Source organism: Cyanistes caeruleus, chromosome 26, assembly GCF_971803275.1.
Source record: "Cyanistes caeruleus chromosome 26, bCyaCae1.hap1.1, whole genome shotgun sequence".
NCBI lineage: Eukaryota > Metazoa > Chordata > Aves > Passeriformes > Paridae > Cyanistes > Cyanistes caeruleus.
In genome coordinates this window covers 184,820-197,681 of record NC_141726.1, presented here as the reverse complement: position 1 = coordinate 197,681, position 12,862 = coordinate 184,820, and the positions used below count along the sequence as shown (strand labels likewise).

The 12,862-nt window shown below is 45.0% G+C and overlaps 1 protein-coding gene across 50 annotated transcripts in view; it reads right to left on the bottom strand.

Moving 5' to 3' along the window:
- Positions 1–12,862, bottom strand: part of EPB41 (erythrocyte membrane protein band 4.1) — a 90,564-nt gene that overhangs the window by 35,493 nt on the left and 42,209 nt on the right. For all 50 annotated transcript variants that reach the window (XM_086863738.1, XM_086863722.1, XM_086863728.1 and 47 more), the window contains 7 exons: positions 10,428–10,646; positions 7,992–8,096; positions 4,953–4,995; positions 2,981–3,056; positions 2,311–2,529; positions 1,032–1,119; positions 341–493 (listed from right to left, as the gene is read on the bottom strand). In XM_086863738.1, the coding sequence (XP_086719864.1) occupies positions 341–493; positions 1,032–1,119; positions 2,311–2,529; positions 2,981–3,056; positions 4,953–4,995; positions 7,992–8,096; positions 10,428–10,481 (738 nt within the window). In that variant the 5' untranslated portion in view covers positions 10,482–10,646. The remainder of the gene's footprint in view (positions 1–340; positions 494–1,031; positions 1,120–2,310; positions 2,530–2,980; positions 3,057–4,952; positions 4,996–7,991; positions 8,097–10,427; positions 10,647–12,862) is intronic.

The window sequence follows — 12,862 nt, the reverse complement described above, 5'->3', positions numbered from 1 at the left end:
CTTGCTGAACTTAGGTGAAAAGCTAATTCTAATTTTTAGTTATTTCCTTTGAATGAAAGCAAGACAAAGAGCCATTGTCTTGTCCCATTTCCAAGAGATGAGTTAGTGTTGCCCCAGTTTCATCTGTCCTCCTCCCAGGCCTTTCCCTGGATGCTGGGAATATCCAGCAATGCCAGGAGGTGGTGCTGGATGACACGCTGTGACACACTGGCCACACTGACACCCCGGTGTCAAACACTCCCAGAGAAGAGCCTGACCCCACCCCACTGTTCCAGGGACACACAGAGTGAGGATCCCAAGGAAACAGAGGATGCCAGGAGGCCACAGAAGCCAATCGTACCTCCCCTGGCCGAATCTTTATGAAGAAGCTGCTGCGTTTGTAGGAAATCTTCAGGACTTTGGGCCACGGGAAGCGGTTGATTCTCAGCTTATCTTTGTAAACAAGAAGGCCACTGGAACAGACTCCCAGAGTGATATCCACTCCTTCCAAGTCCTGGGAATTCAGATGAGGATTCAAGCAGTGACAGGTTTATGAGTTTCATGTCAACATCTGCCTTCCAAACCATCCCTCTGGACTTCCCATAAATTCATCTCCCCACCATGCAGACTCCAACTCTTAACTCCATGGTCACCCTTCCTTTCCTTTCACACTTTTCCTGACAAACTCCCCCCTCCTGCTGATCTCTCCTGTTCTACTGGTTGCCCAAAGGCTTTATCAAGAGCCCATCCTGCATTTCCTGAAGCACAGAGCCTCATGAGGCAGGAATACATATTGTACTCTAAGTCACTCAGAGCAAGGACCTGTCTATAGGAGGAGCTTTGGAAAGTTTCTTGTGACATATAAATAATAAGCAACCAATAAATAAAGCATTCTTTTGCAGGAATGCTTGAGGCATTCCTGTTGTATGTCTGTCTTTCCATTCTTCTTCTCTTTCCAAAGGAGCTCCCCAAAACAAGTAAACTTGCTCCTGCAAGGGATGGATAATCAAATTACAAAACCCACAACTAGGTGCACACACTCTGGCTCTCACCTTGGCTTGGTGAAGGTCGACTCCATACATAGACAGTTTTTTTGCATTCTCAAGAAATTCCAGGTCTGCTTGGGCTGGAGTCATGGATCTACAGAAAAAGAAAGGGCTTGGTATGCTCAAAACTGTTACTTTTAAGAGAAGACAGATCAGACTCCATAAAATTAGATTGTATTTTCATTTGCTTTCAATACAAATAAATCTGTGCCCAGGTGATGAATTATGAAATCACTCTGAGTGCCCAAATTTGTGCTTTGAGACATCCCAGTAACACAGCAGCATTTTATTTCTGTGAAGCTGTACAGGCACTAGAGAAGGAAGTGAGGAAGAGCAGTGAGAGGACAAAAATTGATTCAGCAGAAGAAACCCAACTGAGCAAAAGGGAATAGGTCCTGTCCCCCAGCGGCCTGCTGCCTCCAGACCTCCCCAAACCCTGCTATTGTTCTCCAACCAAACATACAGACAGCTGAAAGCACTCAGCACGGACTCCAGCCAGGAGAGCAGACGAATGAGGGGTTTTCTGGGAACAGATGGTGCCCTGTCTGTAAGAGGGGCACAATTTAACAAAGACATCCTGATAATAGAGGCCATTATCAACGTTATTGAAGTGTCCCCGTTAATACTGTCTGCTGTAAGAGGTACACTAACAGCTCTGCTGGGAGAGCATTCAGCTGCATACATTTCATTTTCTACCCTCCTTTGATGTCTTCCTTACTGAGCACTCACATACATCTTGTGTGTGATGTAAATAGAGGTCTGAGTGGTGGGAGACAGGGAAAACTGTCCACTGTAAGGACAACCTTGTAGGAAAGCCCCAGAATATACCATCTTGATATGCACCCTGTGCTTTGCAACTACAGAAGCAAGAGCCAGAGCACGGTTTAGCACAGATTTCCCTGGCAATGTCCAAAGAACACATGGCTGTTACACCTGGGGACATAGTTCAGTGGTGGGCTTGGCAGTGCTGGGTTAATGGCTGGACTCAATGGTCTCCAAAAGACTTTTACAACCTAGACAATTCCATGATTCTATGATTCCCACTGAAAACTCTCTCAAGTTTAATGTTCACACAATATGGATATCTCATTCCATCCCCTGCCATGGGCAGGGACACCTTCCACTATCCCAGGTGCTCCAAGCCCCATCCAGCCTGGCCTTGAACACTTTCAGGGATCCACATACACAAGTTTTCTGTATCTCACAGAGGTGGGGAACACACCAGAAAATCCAATTATTTCCCTTATTTCATGTTGCTGTGCACAAACAAGTCCTCCAGCCTTACCTATATGTTTTATGAAGCTCCACAACCTTTTCTTCAAGCTCTTTTGTCTGGTTTGGGGCCAGTTTGAACTCAGTGATATAATCCGGGCCATGGAGATCAGGATCATAATCTCCCAACTCTGACTGGACCGTGTAGGAACCCAGCAAAGCCAAGGTGGCAAAGGAGCAGGGCAGCCGCCCTGTAAGGATGTCCTGTCTGAGCTGCAGACACAGGTAATACCTGGGGGCAGAATGGAAAATACTATTCACAGAGAACCAAGAGAAATTTATTAACTTGAGAATATCTTTTTGTATGCCACTGATGAACACATGACAATGCTTATTTCCAATTTTTACTTATTCCCAAGGTAAACAGTGTGGAGGACTGGAGGATTCAAGGTTGCCTCCACTCTGCAAAGGAAGTAAAGGACACTATGACCAGAAAATCTTGGCTTTAGGTAAGAATTTACTTTTCTATACAAACATGCACGTGGCAGAGCTATAAATGACACTGCTTGACACGTGGACTCCAGTGGAGAGTGGGAGCATCCTCACATCCACTAAAAGCAAACCAAACCCCCTCCAGTGAAGGCATCTGGTCCTCTTTTCTGAAGGAGGGAATAACACCCAAATATGAAATATTTCTATCCCATATTCAGGAGAACATGGCTGTAAGATTCCCAGTAACTCACCTCGTGATGTCCTCTGTTAGCTGGGCAGGATCTGGTGGATAAAACTTGACATTGAAGGTAAAATCCCAGGGGCCTCCTGCAATGACAAGGGAGACCTTGAGAAAAATAAACACACTGGGACAGCTCTGTGATGATCAGCTGATTTAAAAATAAGCTGGGAATATCCATCTGATCTTCAGATGCAACACTGATTTGATACTGCTCGCTCTCTCAGCTTGCTGCAGCTCAACACCTGTGTAAGATGTGATTTCATTTACAGAAGGTAAGAAAAGCAGGAGAAAAAAAGCAAGGCAGGGAAAATCACCTGGATTAACCATATCTTGTGGCAAAAATTAAATTTATTGCTAAGGAGCTCAATGACTGACATGTTTTTTCATTGTCTGAAAAGGGATTTATGAAGACAGGTCAGGCATAGACTATACATTAATGAATTAGGATTGGTTAACTGCTTAACTCAAATTTCAAAGTTCAAGGAGGGCTGTGCTAAGTCCCTCCTCAGCTTAATGCACTGGGATCAGGTGGTCAGACACAGCTTAAACTTAGCCAAACACAAGCATCAACCTCTGGATGAAGGCAGAAAGCACCAGGATAGGAAGAGCTTTTCAAGTCCAGACCTAATTGCTTTAATACAGCTTGTTGCAAACTTTGTATAGCACCATTACAGACATTAACTGAGCCAGAATCCACATAATCACACATAAAATTGGCATTACATGTGGTATGGACAGCCCAGATGACACAGCTGAAGAGGTAACTCTCTCTTTTCCTAGAAAATAATCCCATTTCCCAGTAGAAGATAGTCCTGACAGTGATTTTCATGCTGTGCCCTTTAACACTAGTTCAAAGTAAGATTTATTTCAGAATGAGAAGATCTACCCCTGCACTTAACTCGCTTAGAGGTTTATCCCAATCTCACACAGGGAGCAGGGGGAATGGAGCATTCCTGGATTTACTTCTTATGCAATACCATAACTGGGATTAAACACAAGGCACATTGTTTTCATCACACACAGTTCAAAACGAGTGATTCCAAGGTGACAATGAAGGGAGCAGAGGTTACCTAAACCACCACACACTGGTGTCCACATTCATATGTACATGCAAAATACCTTCTCTTCAAGTAAAATCAAGTCATTTGCCATTTAACCCATCCCCAGGGGACCAGACTTCACAGCAGGCTGCTCTTTGTTACATTCACTAGATGAATTTTATGGATGGAGCAGGGCACACACACCCTGCTACTGATTCCATAAGATAAGCTGGTAGGAGCAGGAGCTTTCCCTACTCCACAGCCTTGTGTTTCCCCCTAATCTGAACTTAATGACATACTTTGTCCTGGGCCTCCCACCAAATACATCTGAAAACCAGTATTTTCCTTCCCAAAACTTCCAGAGCAGTCAGACTTGCTCCAAAGAGAAAACAAAAGCCTCTAAAACATTTAATTTTGACACTTCGCACATCTTGAACTAATTCAGTGCTAGCAGACCTTAAAACACAACTTGGGAGAGCACCTGGTATTTGAGCTGCTATTTCTCAAGCCATTTATGATTCCAGTGCCCCTATTTGGACCCCAAAACAGCCTCAGAGCCCATAAAATCTTGTTCCACCATAAAATTCTGCTTGGGGTCTCCCAATCTCCTTTGGGATTTCAGTGGTTCCCATTGACACCCATTTTCCCATCCTACAGCAAGGAGCAATCCCCATTTCAGCAGTGCACTGACAGTGTGCATTTGCTTCAGGCAAACACACCCCAAGCTGTTTTACCAAGGAAATGACATTTTTTCCTAAATCTAGAGCATCCCTAATTCCTTAAGAAGGACAGAAAGGATACACAGACTATTTGAACTTGTGCTGATCCCTGCCAGCCACCCTCACTTGACCTCTCCCCATCCCTGGGCCCCCTGGATGCTTCACCAAAGCCACATTTGGAGAAACCACACCCCCACACACACGGTAAATTCAATCTACTTACCATGAACCTGCTTTTTTATTTCTTTGGCAGGATCCAGCCATGTCTGTAAAAGGATAAAAACATTCACAGTTTACCAGACATTCCAGAAACACCACAGAAAGCTGAAAATTGCTAAAAATACAGGGGGAAGGAAAAAAAAAAGTCAATATTTGACACAAAGGCAGCCATGGAAACTGAAGAGCTGGAGCATTTTTCACTACTTTTACTCCAGGCTGTGCTCTCACAGTGTGTGTATTTCCAACCATTCACCTACCAGGGACTCATAAGGGAGGTAGGAGGGAAAAAAAACCCAACATATTCTTAAGGGCTGCAAGAACAGAGCAACAGGAACAGCCACAACCACATCCAGCTACCAGGGACACTTGTACAACACCTTTTTTATTCTCCAGAACCTTTAAAAATAGGTAAATAGGACGGATACATTAATTTTAAGCACCCTGTCTTCTTACTTACCCTATTCAGATCAAAGATCACCAAGACTTTCTATTATTAGCTATAGTTTTCAATGACCTAATTGCTGAAATATGAGTAAAAACACCCAATTCCTGAGTATGGCTTCAATTCTTTTTACAGGAGTATGACATAAACTTCATTTCTTTTAACTATGACTAAAGTTTCTAGTAATTATCTCAGGTAAAATTTAGAAGTATATCTTTTTACCCCTCCTCTGTAATTTGGGGTTTTGTGGAATGGTGGTGCAATTTAAGCCTCAAAACGTAATTCCTGCTTTTTCCACAGTCTGAGCCTTTCCCTTTGCAGGGGTCAGGTTTGCTTGTCCTGCTGCAGGGACTGGCACTGGGCTAGCAATACCCTGGAGATGTTGCATTTAACCACCTCTTCATTTCACCAGCTCTGAATAGGATTTCAACGTCCAGGTCTCCTGAGGTGAAGGAATTAACTCATTGAATCCCCCAAGCTAATCTCTCCTGACCAGGACACGTAACTTCGTGGCAGGGAGACAGCAATACTTACATTTAATCTCCTCTTTTTATATGCCTGCTCCTCTAACATATAGAAGTGGGGATACAAAATCCATTTGAAAGGAAGATCTGCTGCCTTTTTAGGGCCATAGCTCGGAAGAAAGCATCTCCATGGCCGAGCTGGTGCCACAACTGCTCGTCACTGGGGTGAGTCCAGGGTGCAGTCATGCATCCCACCCTGCCTGATCCAGCAGACAATGATGGCAACAGCAATTAATGACACTTTTATCCCACTGGGTCATGAATCAGTGGGAAACAATCCTCCTTTTCAGGGCAACGAGCTCCTTGCTGCTCCAGCCACTGTCGCAACCTCCCAGTTCCACTGTCACCCTCTGCTATGCCCACGTGGGTAATTACTGGTCCTCAGAAAGTTTATTCCCTAAATATCAAGGTGGAAAATGTCACATCCAACCCTTCCCTATCCGTGAATACACACGTGTATCTCTCCACCTTCTCCACACAGCTGCAGGTGAGGTGCAGGAGCTCATTCTCGGATCCCATTAATACCATTTTACCTATGAATTAGTAACTCTGGGGAGGTCCTGTTTGAAGTCACAGCAGGAAAGAGATAAAGCTTCAGATTTCAAAGTTCAATGAAACATAACCAGAAAGATTTTAAAAAAATATAATGCTGTTTTCACTCATCAGAGCAAACCAAACAAGCTTGCTCCACACTGGAGCTGAACAACCCATGGACAGTGGCCTCACCTGCCCCAGCTTGCAGCTCTGGGACACAGATCTGACAAAACAATCTGTTTTCAGTCCTTACAGTTAAAAAGCTGCACAATCTCTCGGCTCTTGCTGGCTTGAGGGAGAAGGTACATGCTTCTGCTCCCAGAAGAATCAATGCCAAAAGCCTGGACATAAGAAGAGCAAGTCCAAGGGTCTGGGAGACCACAAAATCATTCAAGAAAAGCCCTCTAAGGTCATCAAGTCCAATCATTACTCCAGTACTGCCAAGGCTAGCACTATGCAGTGTCTGCAAGTGCCACATCTATATGCTTTTTGATCACTTCCAGGGACAGTAATTCCACCACTTCCTTGGGCAGCCAAGGGCTTGACAATCCCTTCCAGGAAGGAATTTTTCCTAACATCCAAATGCAGCAGTGCATACCCACAGCACATGCAGAAGAAGCTGAGCTGCTCCAGCTACACTCTTTTGCTCTTAACTGGATCTAAAAGTACACCTACCCCTCCCTCTGCAAGAACAAACTCTGATATAAAAAAATCCTCTGATATAAAAAAAAAACAGGTTATATACATGGAAACACCCAAGAAAACTGGAAGACACCAGAGACTGTAAAACAAAGTAGAAGTTCTGCCTGCCTCAAAGAGTGTGGGTTTTTTTTTTTGTTGTTGTTGTTGTTTTTAGTTGTTATTTTGCCTGTGAGTGTATAGAACAATATAAAGCATTTAAGGACAGACATCTGTCAGTCAGTAACCTGGCCACAGGGGACTGAAGCAGAGGAAGAGTCAGAATATGGACGAACACAACTGGCCTAATGGACATAGAATTGGGACCTTCATTTCAATCATCTCACTTCTGGCTTTATGAAGCAGACCTTGAATAATTGTTTAGTTAAAGGGTAACCAAGGTTTCAAAAGATAAGATGAGTCAAATCAAACAAAGACCTTCAATTGAAACCATGAGTAGGAGCTTTGGTATAGAGTCACATCTGTTCTTCAGGGCAAAGGCTCAACTCCAAATGCTCTGGGTGGATCCAACCAAACCTTCCCAATGCTGACACCAGTGCCAGGGCAGCCTGACCGCTTCAGCTTTATAACTTAATGACATCATTTTGCAGTCAACTAATACAATGACTTTTCTCTGGGTGAAGACCCCAGTTCACTAGGATTCGTTCTATGATTCAAACAGCTTTTTGACTAAAATCCACACTGCTGTAGTTATTTATTCACCATTTCTTCCTATGTGATGACCTGCAATCCATATTTAGGGAGGACATCAAAATGAGTTTGAAGAGTAGCTTCTGCCCCACTTCCTGCCCTGGGGAGATGATGCAGGAAGAGCTGAATCCCCTCGGGGCCAGCTACTGCTTACCCTGGAGGTTGGTGTGTCCCATATGGCCAAACCAAAGTAGTCTTCTTCCAGCAGATTGAGGTGGTCACAGACTTTTTTAAGAAGATCCTGTCCCTTGGCATGTTTCTGCAAATAGACAAAGAAATCCTGTAGGACAGGGCTGGGTTTTGCCTTTGTTCACAGGAGAGGGGACAAAGGGAACAGGTTCAAACCACATTGTACACTACCAGTAAGGGGAAAAAAAGTCCCAAGTAGCTCCAAATCATATCTCCTGGCTGTTTCAGATCAAGGACTCCTTACAGCAAAGGGCACCAGACATAAAAATTCCATGGAGAGGAAACAAGAGCCACAGTGGGTCTCCCTCTTCCCACCAGCTCCGTGTCTGAAAATCCCCCAAAGCTGGACTTCCCAACACAGCTCAGTAGACAGCAAGGATCTGTAAAGTTTTTCCCTCCCTACAGTGCTGGTATCTCCCAGGGTCAGGCTGCCAGACCATTAGGTGTGGAGCAAGACATGAAACTGCTGCTACAACCTATTCATTTCAGGGGCAACCTGACTCTTCTTAGGTTCAGAAAAAAGACAGCAGCCAAGTAACAAAAGCCCATGATTTCCGTGGCCTTTCCATCACCCTGCTCTGCGGATGAAAACCAACTTCTCCCATCTGCTTCACGCACCCAAAGCTGCTCAGCACACAGCTTCCTGCCTCCAGAAATATACTTTGAGAATTCCTATTTCCTCTTTTTCTTCCCCCCATATCCTGCAGAAGTGAACTGGCCCAAGGAACAGACACCCTTTTAGTCCAAAAGCATGAAGGAAAACATCCCTGAGGCATAAAACTATGGCAACCAGAAGCAGCTCATTCCATTGGAGGCTTTGCTAGAAGAAAGTGCAGCTCCAGTGACGCAAAATCAGCTTCACTAATGCCCGCAGCTCTCCTGTCAGTCATCTCTGCATGGCAACTGCTCCAAGACCCCTGCATTGTTTTACTCCTTGGCTTTATTCCAGCCTTTCAGCTGTCAGGTCCTTTGTGCACACATTGTGACTCTGTAGGTAACATAATGAATGTGTTAGCCTGGGTATTCCTCAAGGAATTGGCACTGATATAGGAACGAAAAAGCTTCCAGGGCTGTCAGTTGGAAAGGATGCCCGAAAGCACTAATTCTCCTTGGATAAAGGCATTTGTGCCGCTCTTTGCCTACACCTTTACAATTCCTTCCCAATTAAATCTTAATAAACTCTCAAAACACCAGAGCAGAACTCTACTGGTCCTAAAGCCAAGGGTACTTCTCAAGTGAAGAGGGTCTCACTGACACAGCAGACCCCCTAATCCTCTGCAGCGCCCACCATGACACTCTGGACCTACAGAGAGACATCTCTCACGTCCTGCTCAAGCCAGGACTTCCCATGGCTCTCCCTCCAACAGTGTCCATGACAGCATCACTGCAGCAAACCCAGGCACAAAGCCACGGCAAGCTGTCACTGGGATTTGGGGAAGAGGTTCCTTGGGGCTGCACACAGTGTCCCTGGCCAAGGGGGAGGTGATGGGGCAGTGATGCTCTGGGCTGATCCCAGGCAGTACCAACAGCACCATCATTACACAAACACTCAGCTCTGACCTACTTGCCCAGGATCACCCAAGGTGACTGTTCCCACAAGGAGCCCTGTGCCCAGATACCCTCTCCTGGCCCATTTACCAGCAGGACTGAGAGAAAACAAGCTGCTCCAATGGTAAGTACCAGATTATTAATATTCTGCACAAGTACTTTGATACTAAAATAGGGATTTCTGCTTGCTTTTTATTGCCCTGACAGCACCACAGCCCTGTGAGAGAATGCACAAAATAAAGGAGGAAAAAAGCTCTCAGATGAAGGGGGTTGCAGTGCTCTAAGTCAACATAATTTTAAATTGTTTACTGGAAATACAATCAACTGCAGGCTAAACACAGCGTGTTTTTCTTTACATCCAAGTACCAGGAGCTAAGTTAACCAGCAGCCTGAGAGGTAAAGGTACCCTGGGGAACTAGAAAAGCACAAATCAATTTTATACCACCTATTTTATTCAAAGCCAGGGAGGCAAAAGTTATTTAGACAATTGCAACCTACCCCAAAAACCTAAACTCTTGCCTGGGATACAAATGAGAGAGATCATGAACAGCAAATGATACAAAGTTTGCGTTTGGCTGTTTCCTTTTTTTAACTTCTGCCCACCTTTATAGAGTAAGACACCCTGGAATTGCAGAACAATAAAAAATAAAGATTCCTAGTACCCAGACGCTTTTACAACACACTAAATAAGTTGTTATAGCTTACAGCAGGCTTGCTCTGCAGTAAAACCTGTCATGTAATTCCCTGGCAGCACATTAGGCCCCTATTAAATTGTGTTTGTGGTGATTTTTCAAGAGAAACAGAAAGGAGAGGGAAGAGAGGAGAAGCAGAACCAAACCCCCAAAGTACTTACATCCACAGAACACTCAAAAATGGTGTCATCCAGCAAGACGACTTTGCAGTACATGTTTCTGTGTCTTTTCACTGCTTTTTGGGCAGCTTTCAAATCCTTGTCTGCTTTAGTCTCCAGAGACTCTGGCTTGGCACCCTCTTCCTTTGTTTCCCCTTCTTCCCTGTCCTCGAGGTCTCTTCCCTCTGGCTCCTGGTCGTCCCTCCTCTCCTCCTGAGCAGGCTGAAACCCCCAGTTGAGAGATGTCAAGCAAACAAACAAAGCATCACATGGAACAAGCACTGCAGGGCTGGGATCTCACTCAGAATTCATTATCCCACTTTAAACCTGTAACCCAGGACCTGGAGCAGCAGCTGGGGTGACTAAGGGAATGGTGGTCATTTTTAAAACTCTTCCAAATACTTTTCAAGTTTTCATTTTGTAAAGGATGTGATAAAAAAGAAGTAGGTGTTGATTAGAGAAATCAGGGCAGATTATATCATGCATTCATGATGTTAGTGACAGCATCTTCTGGATTGGGAAGGTTTTTCCCCTCTCAGGCAGGACCCCCGGTGCTCCCACTGCCACTTTGGCATAGCTGTTGCTCCAGTGCATTGGCCCTTGGCACGGCAAGAGGGAATGTTTTTAAACTGACAGAGGCAAGATGGGATATTGGGAAGAAATTCCTGCCTGTGAGGGTGAGGAGGCCCTGGCACAGGGTGCCCAGAGGAGCTGTGGCTGCCCCATCCCTGAGAGTGTCCAGCACCACATTGGATGGAGCTTAGAGCAGCCTGGGATAGTGGAAAGGGTCCCTGCCCATGGCAGGGGGTGGGATGGGATGGGCTTTAAGGTCCCTTCCAACCCAAACCACTGTGGGATTTTATAGTAGCAGTAGCACTAAAAGGGGGGTCAGGGCTGAGGTTTTGTGGCTGTCAGAGCTGACCAAGCAGTTCTTTGCCACCCCAAAGGGAAGGCGGCCTCCACGCCACCATCCCTTTGCCTATGGAAGCACTTTGCAAGCCAGTTTAATCCACTCAAACAGCAGAAGGATGCAGTTTGGGGATGAGAAGAGGAAGGAAGCTGGGTTTTTTTTCCCCTCTGCCACTTCAGCAGGTTAAACAAGTTCATGGCAGGCTGTGACAATGCCAGAAGGGACTGGGTGCAGCAAGAGCACAGAGCTGGAGCAGAGGAAGGGCAAAGCCTTGTCTGTTCAGCCAACCACGTCTCATGAAATCACACCCAGGCACAAGTGCACAGAGGTATTTAAAAACTAAATAATGTCCACAAGCTGCTGACTTCTGTTCCAGCAGAACTGGGACAACTGGGAGCATGGAATCAGTCAAAGCTCCTAATGCCCATCGGTCAGCATTTATCAAACTGCAGCACCTTGCAAATGCTTTCACAGCAGAAATATCTGCCGAGTGACACAGTTCAGAAAGCCACTGAGTGATCTAAAATAAGAACTAAAAAAAAAAAAAAAAAAAGGCACAAATGCATCCTCTAAAATGAACAGCCCATGAAGAAAGGCTGGGGTGCAAATTCACATGGGCTCAGGACCAGCAAATCAGAGATAAACAGAGAAAGAAATCATGCACTAAAATAAACAGAATGGTTTGGGTTGGAAGGGACCTTAAAGCCCATCTCCTGGTTCCCCCGGACCATGTTGCTCCAAGATCCATCCAACATTAAGCAATCCCAAGAAAAAGTTCCTCTTGAAAATACAATTTCTGGATTGAAATTGCCTGGAGATCGTCCACATCCTGCTAATCCCAACCCTCAAAGGTATAATACGTGAACAGAGATCATCCCATAGTCTTCACAGACTCAGAAATTTGGGAAAAGAAAGGAAAAGCTTACCTACTGTCCTTTCTACCACTTTTTAATTTTAAGGAGGTGGATTTGCAATTATTGCCTACTGGCAGTGCTTGAATTTGTAAAAAGTATTGCTCCAAAATTGAGCATTTGTGGGTATCTGGAGCCACTCTGAACTTAAGGCAGTGGGTAAGAAATCCAGATTTCACCCTGTCTAGCTCCAGCAATACACTCAGGTTGGTTGGGATATAAGAAATTCCCAGCTGAGAAGGAATACTCACCTTTTTCCACTCCAGGCTCAAGTAACAGCATTCAGCACCTCCAAATCAATAACCAGCCACAGCTTGGTTCCTTAGGGGTGTCTCTGCCTCAATTTCTACTTTAAATTTTTAAACTTTAAATTTTGCATGAAAAATGACCCTGGCTGGAAAGCAGACATCAGACATGTCCCAGGAGCTGAGCCCAGCCCATGTGCCATACAAAAATCCCTGTCTACATGAGGCATAAGCTAAAAATATTTGTATTTGTCAGGCTCAGCACTAGCCTGGAACAAGCAGATGACCAAGTCCTAAAATGCCGTGCTTGCGCTCCTTGAAGGTGAAGAAACCCATTCCCAAATCCATGTGCTCTTGAAGTCTCCACCTTGG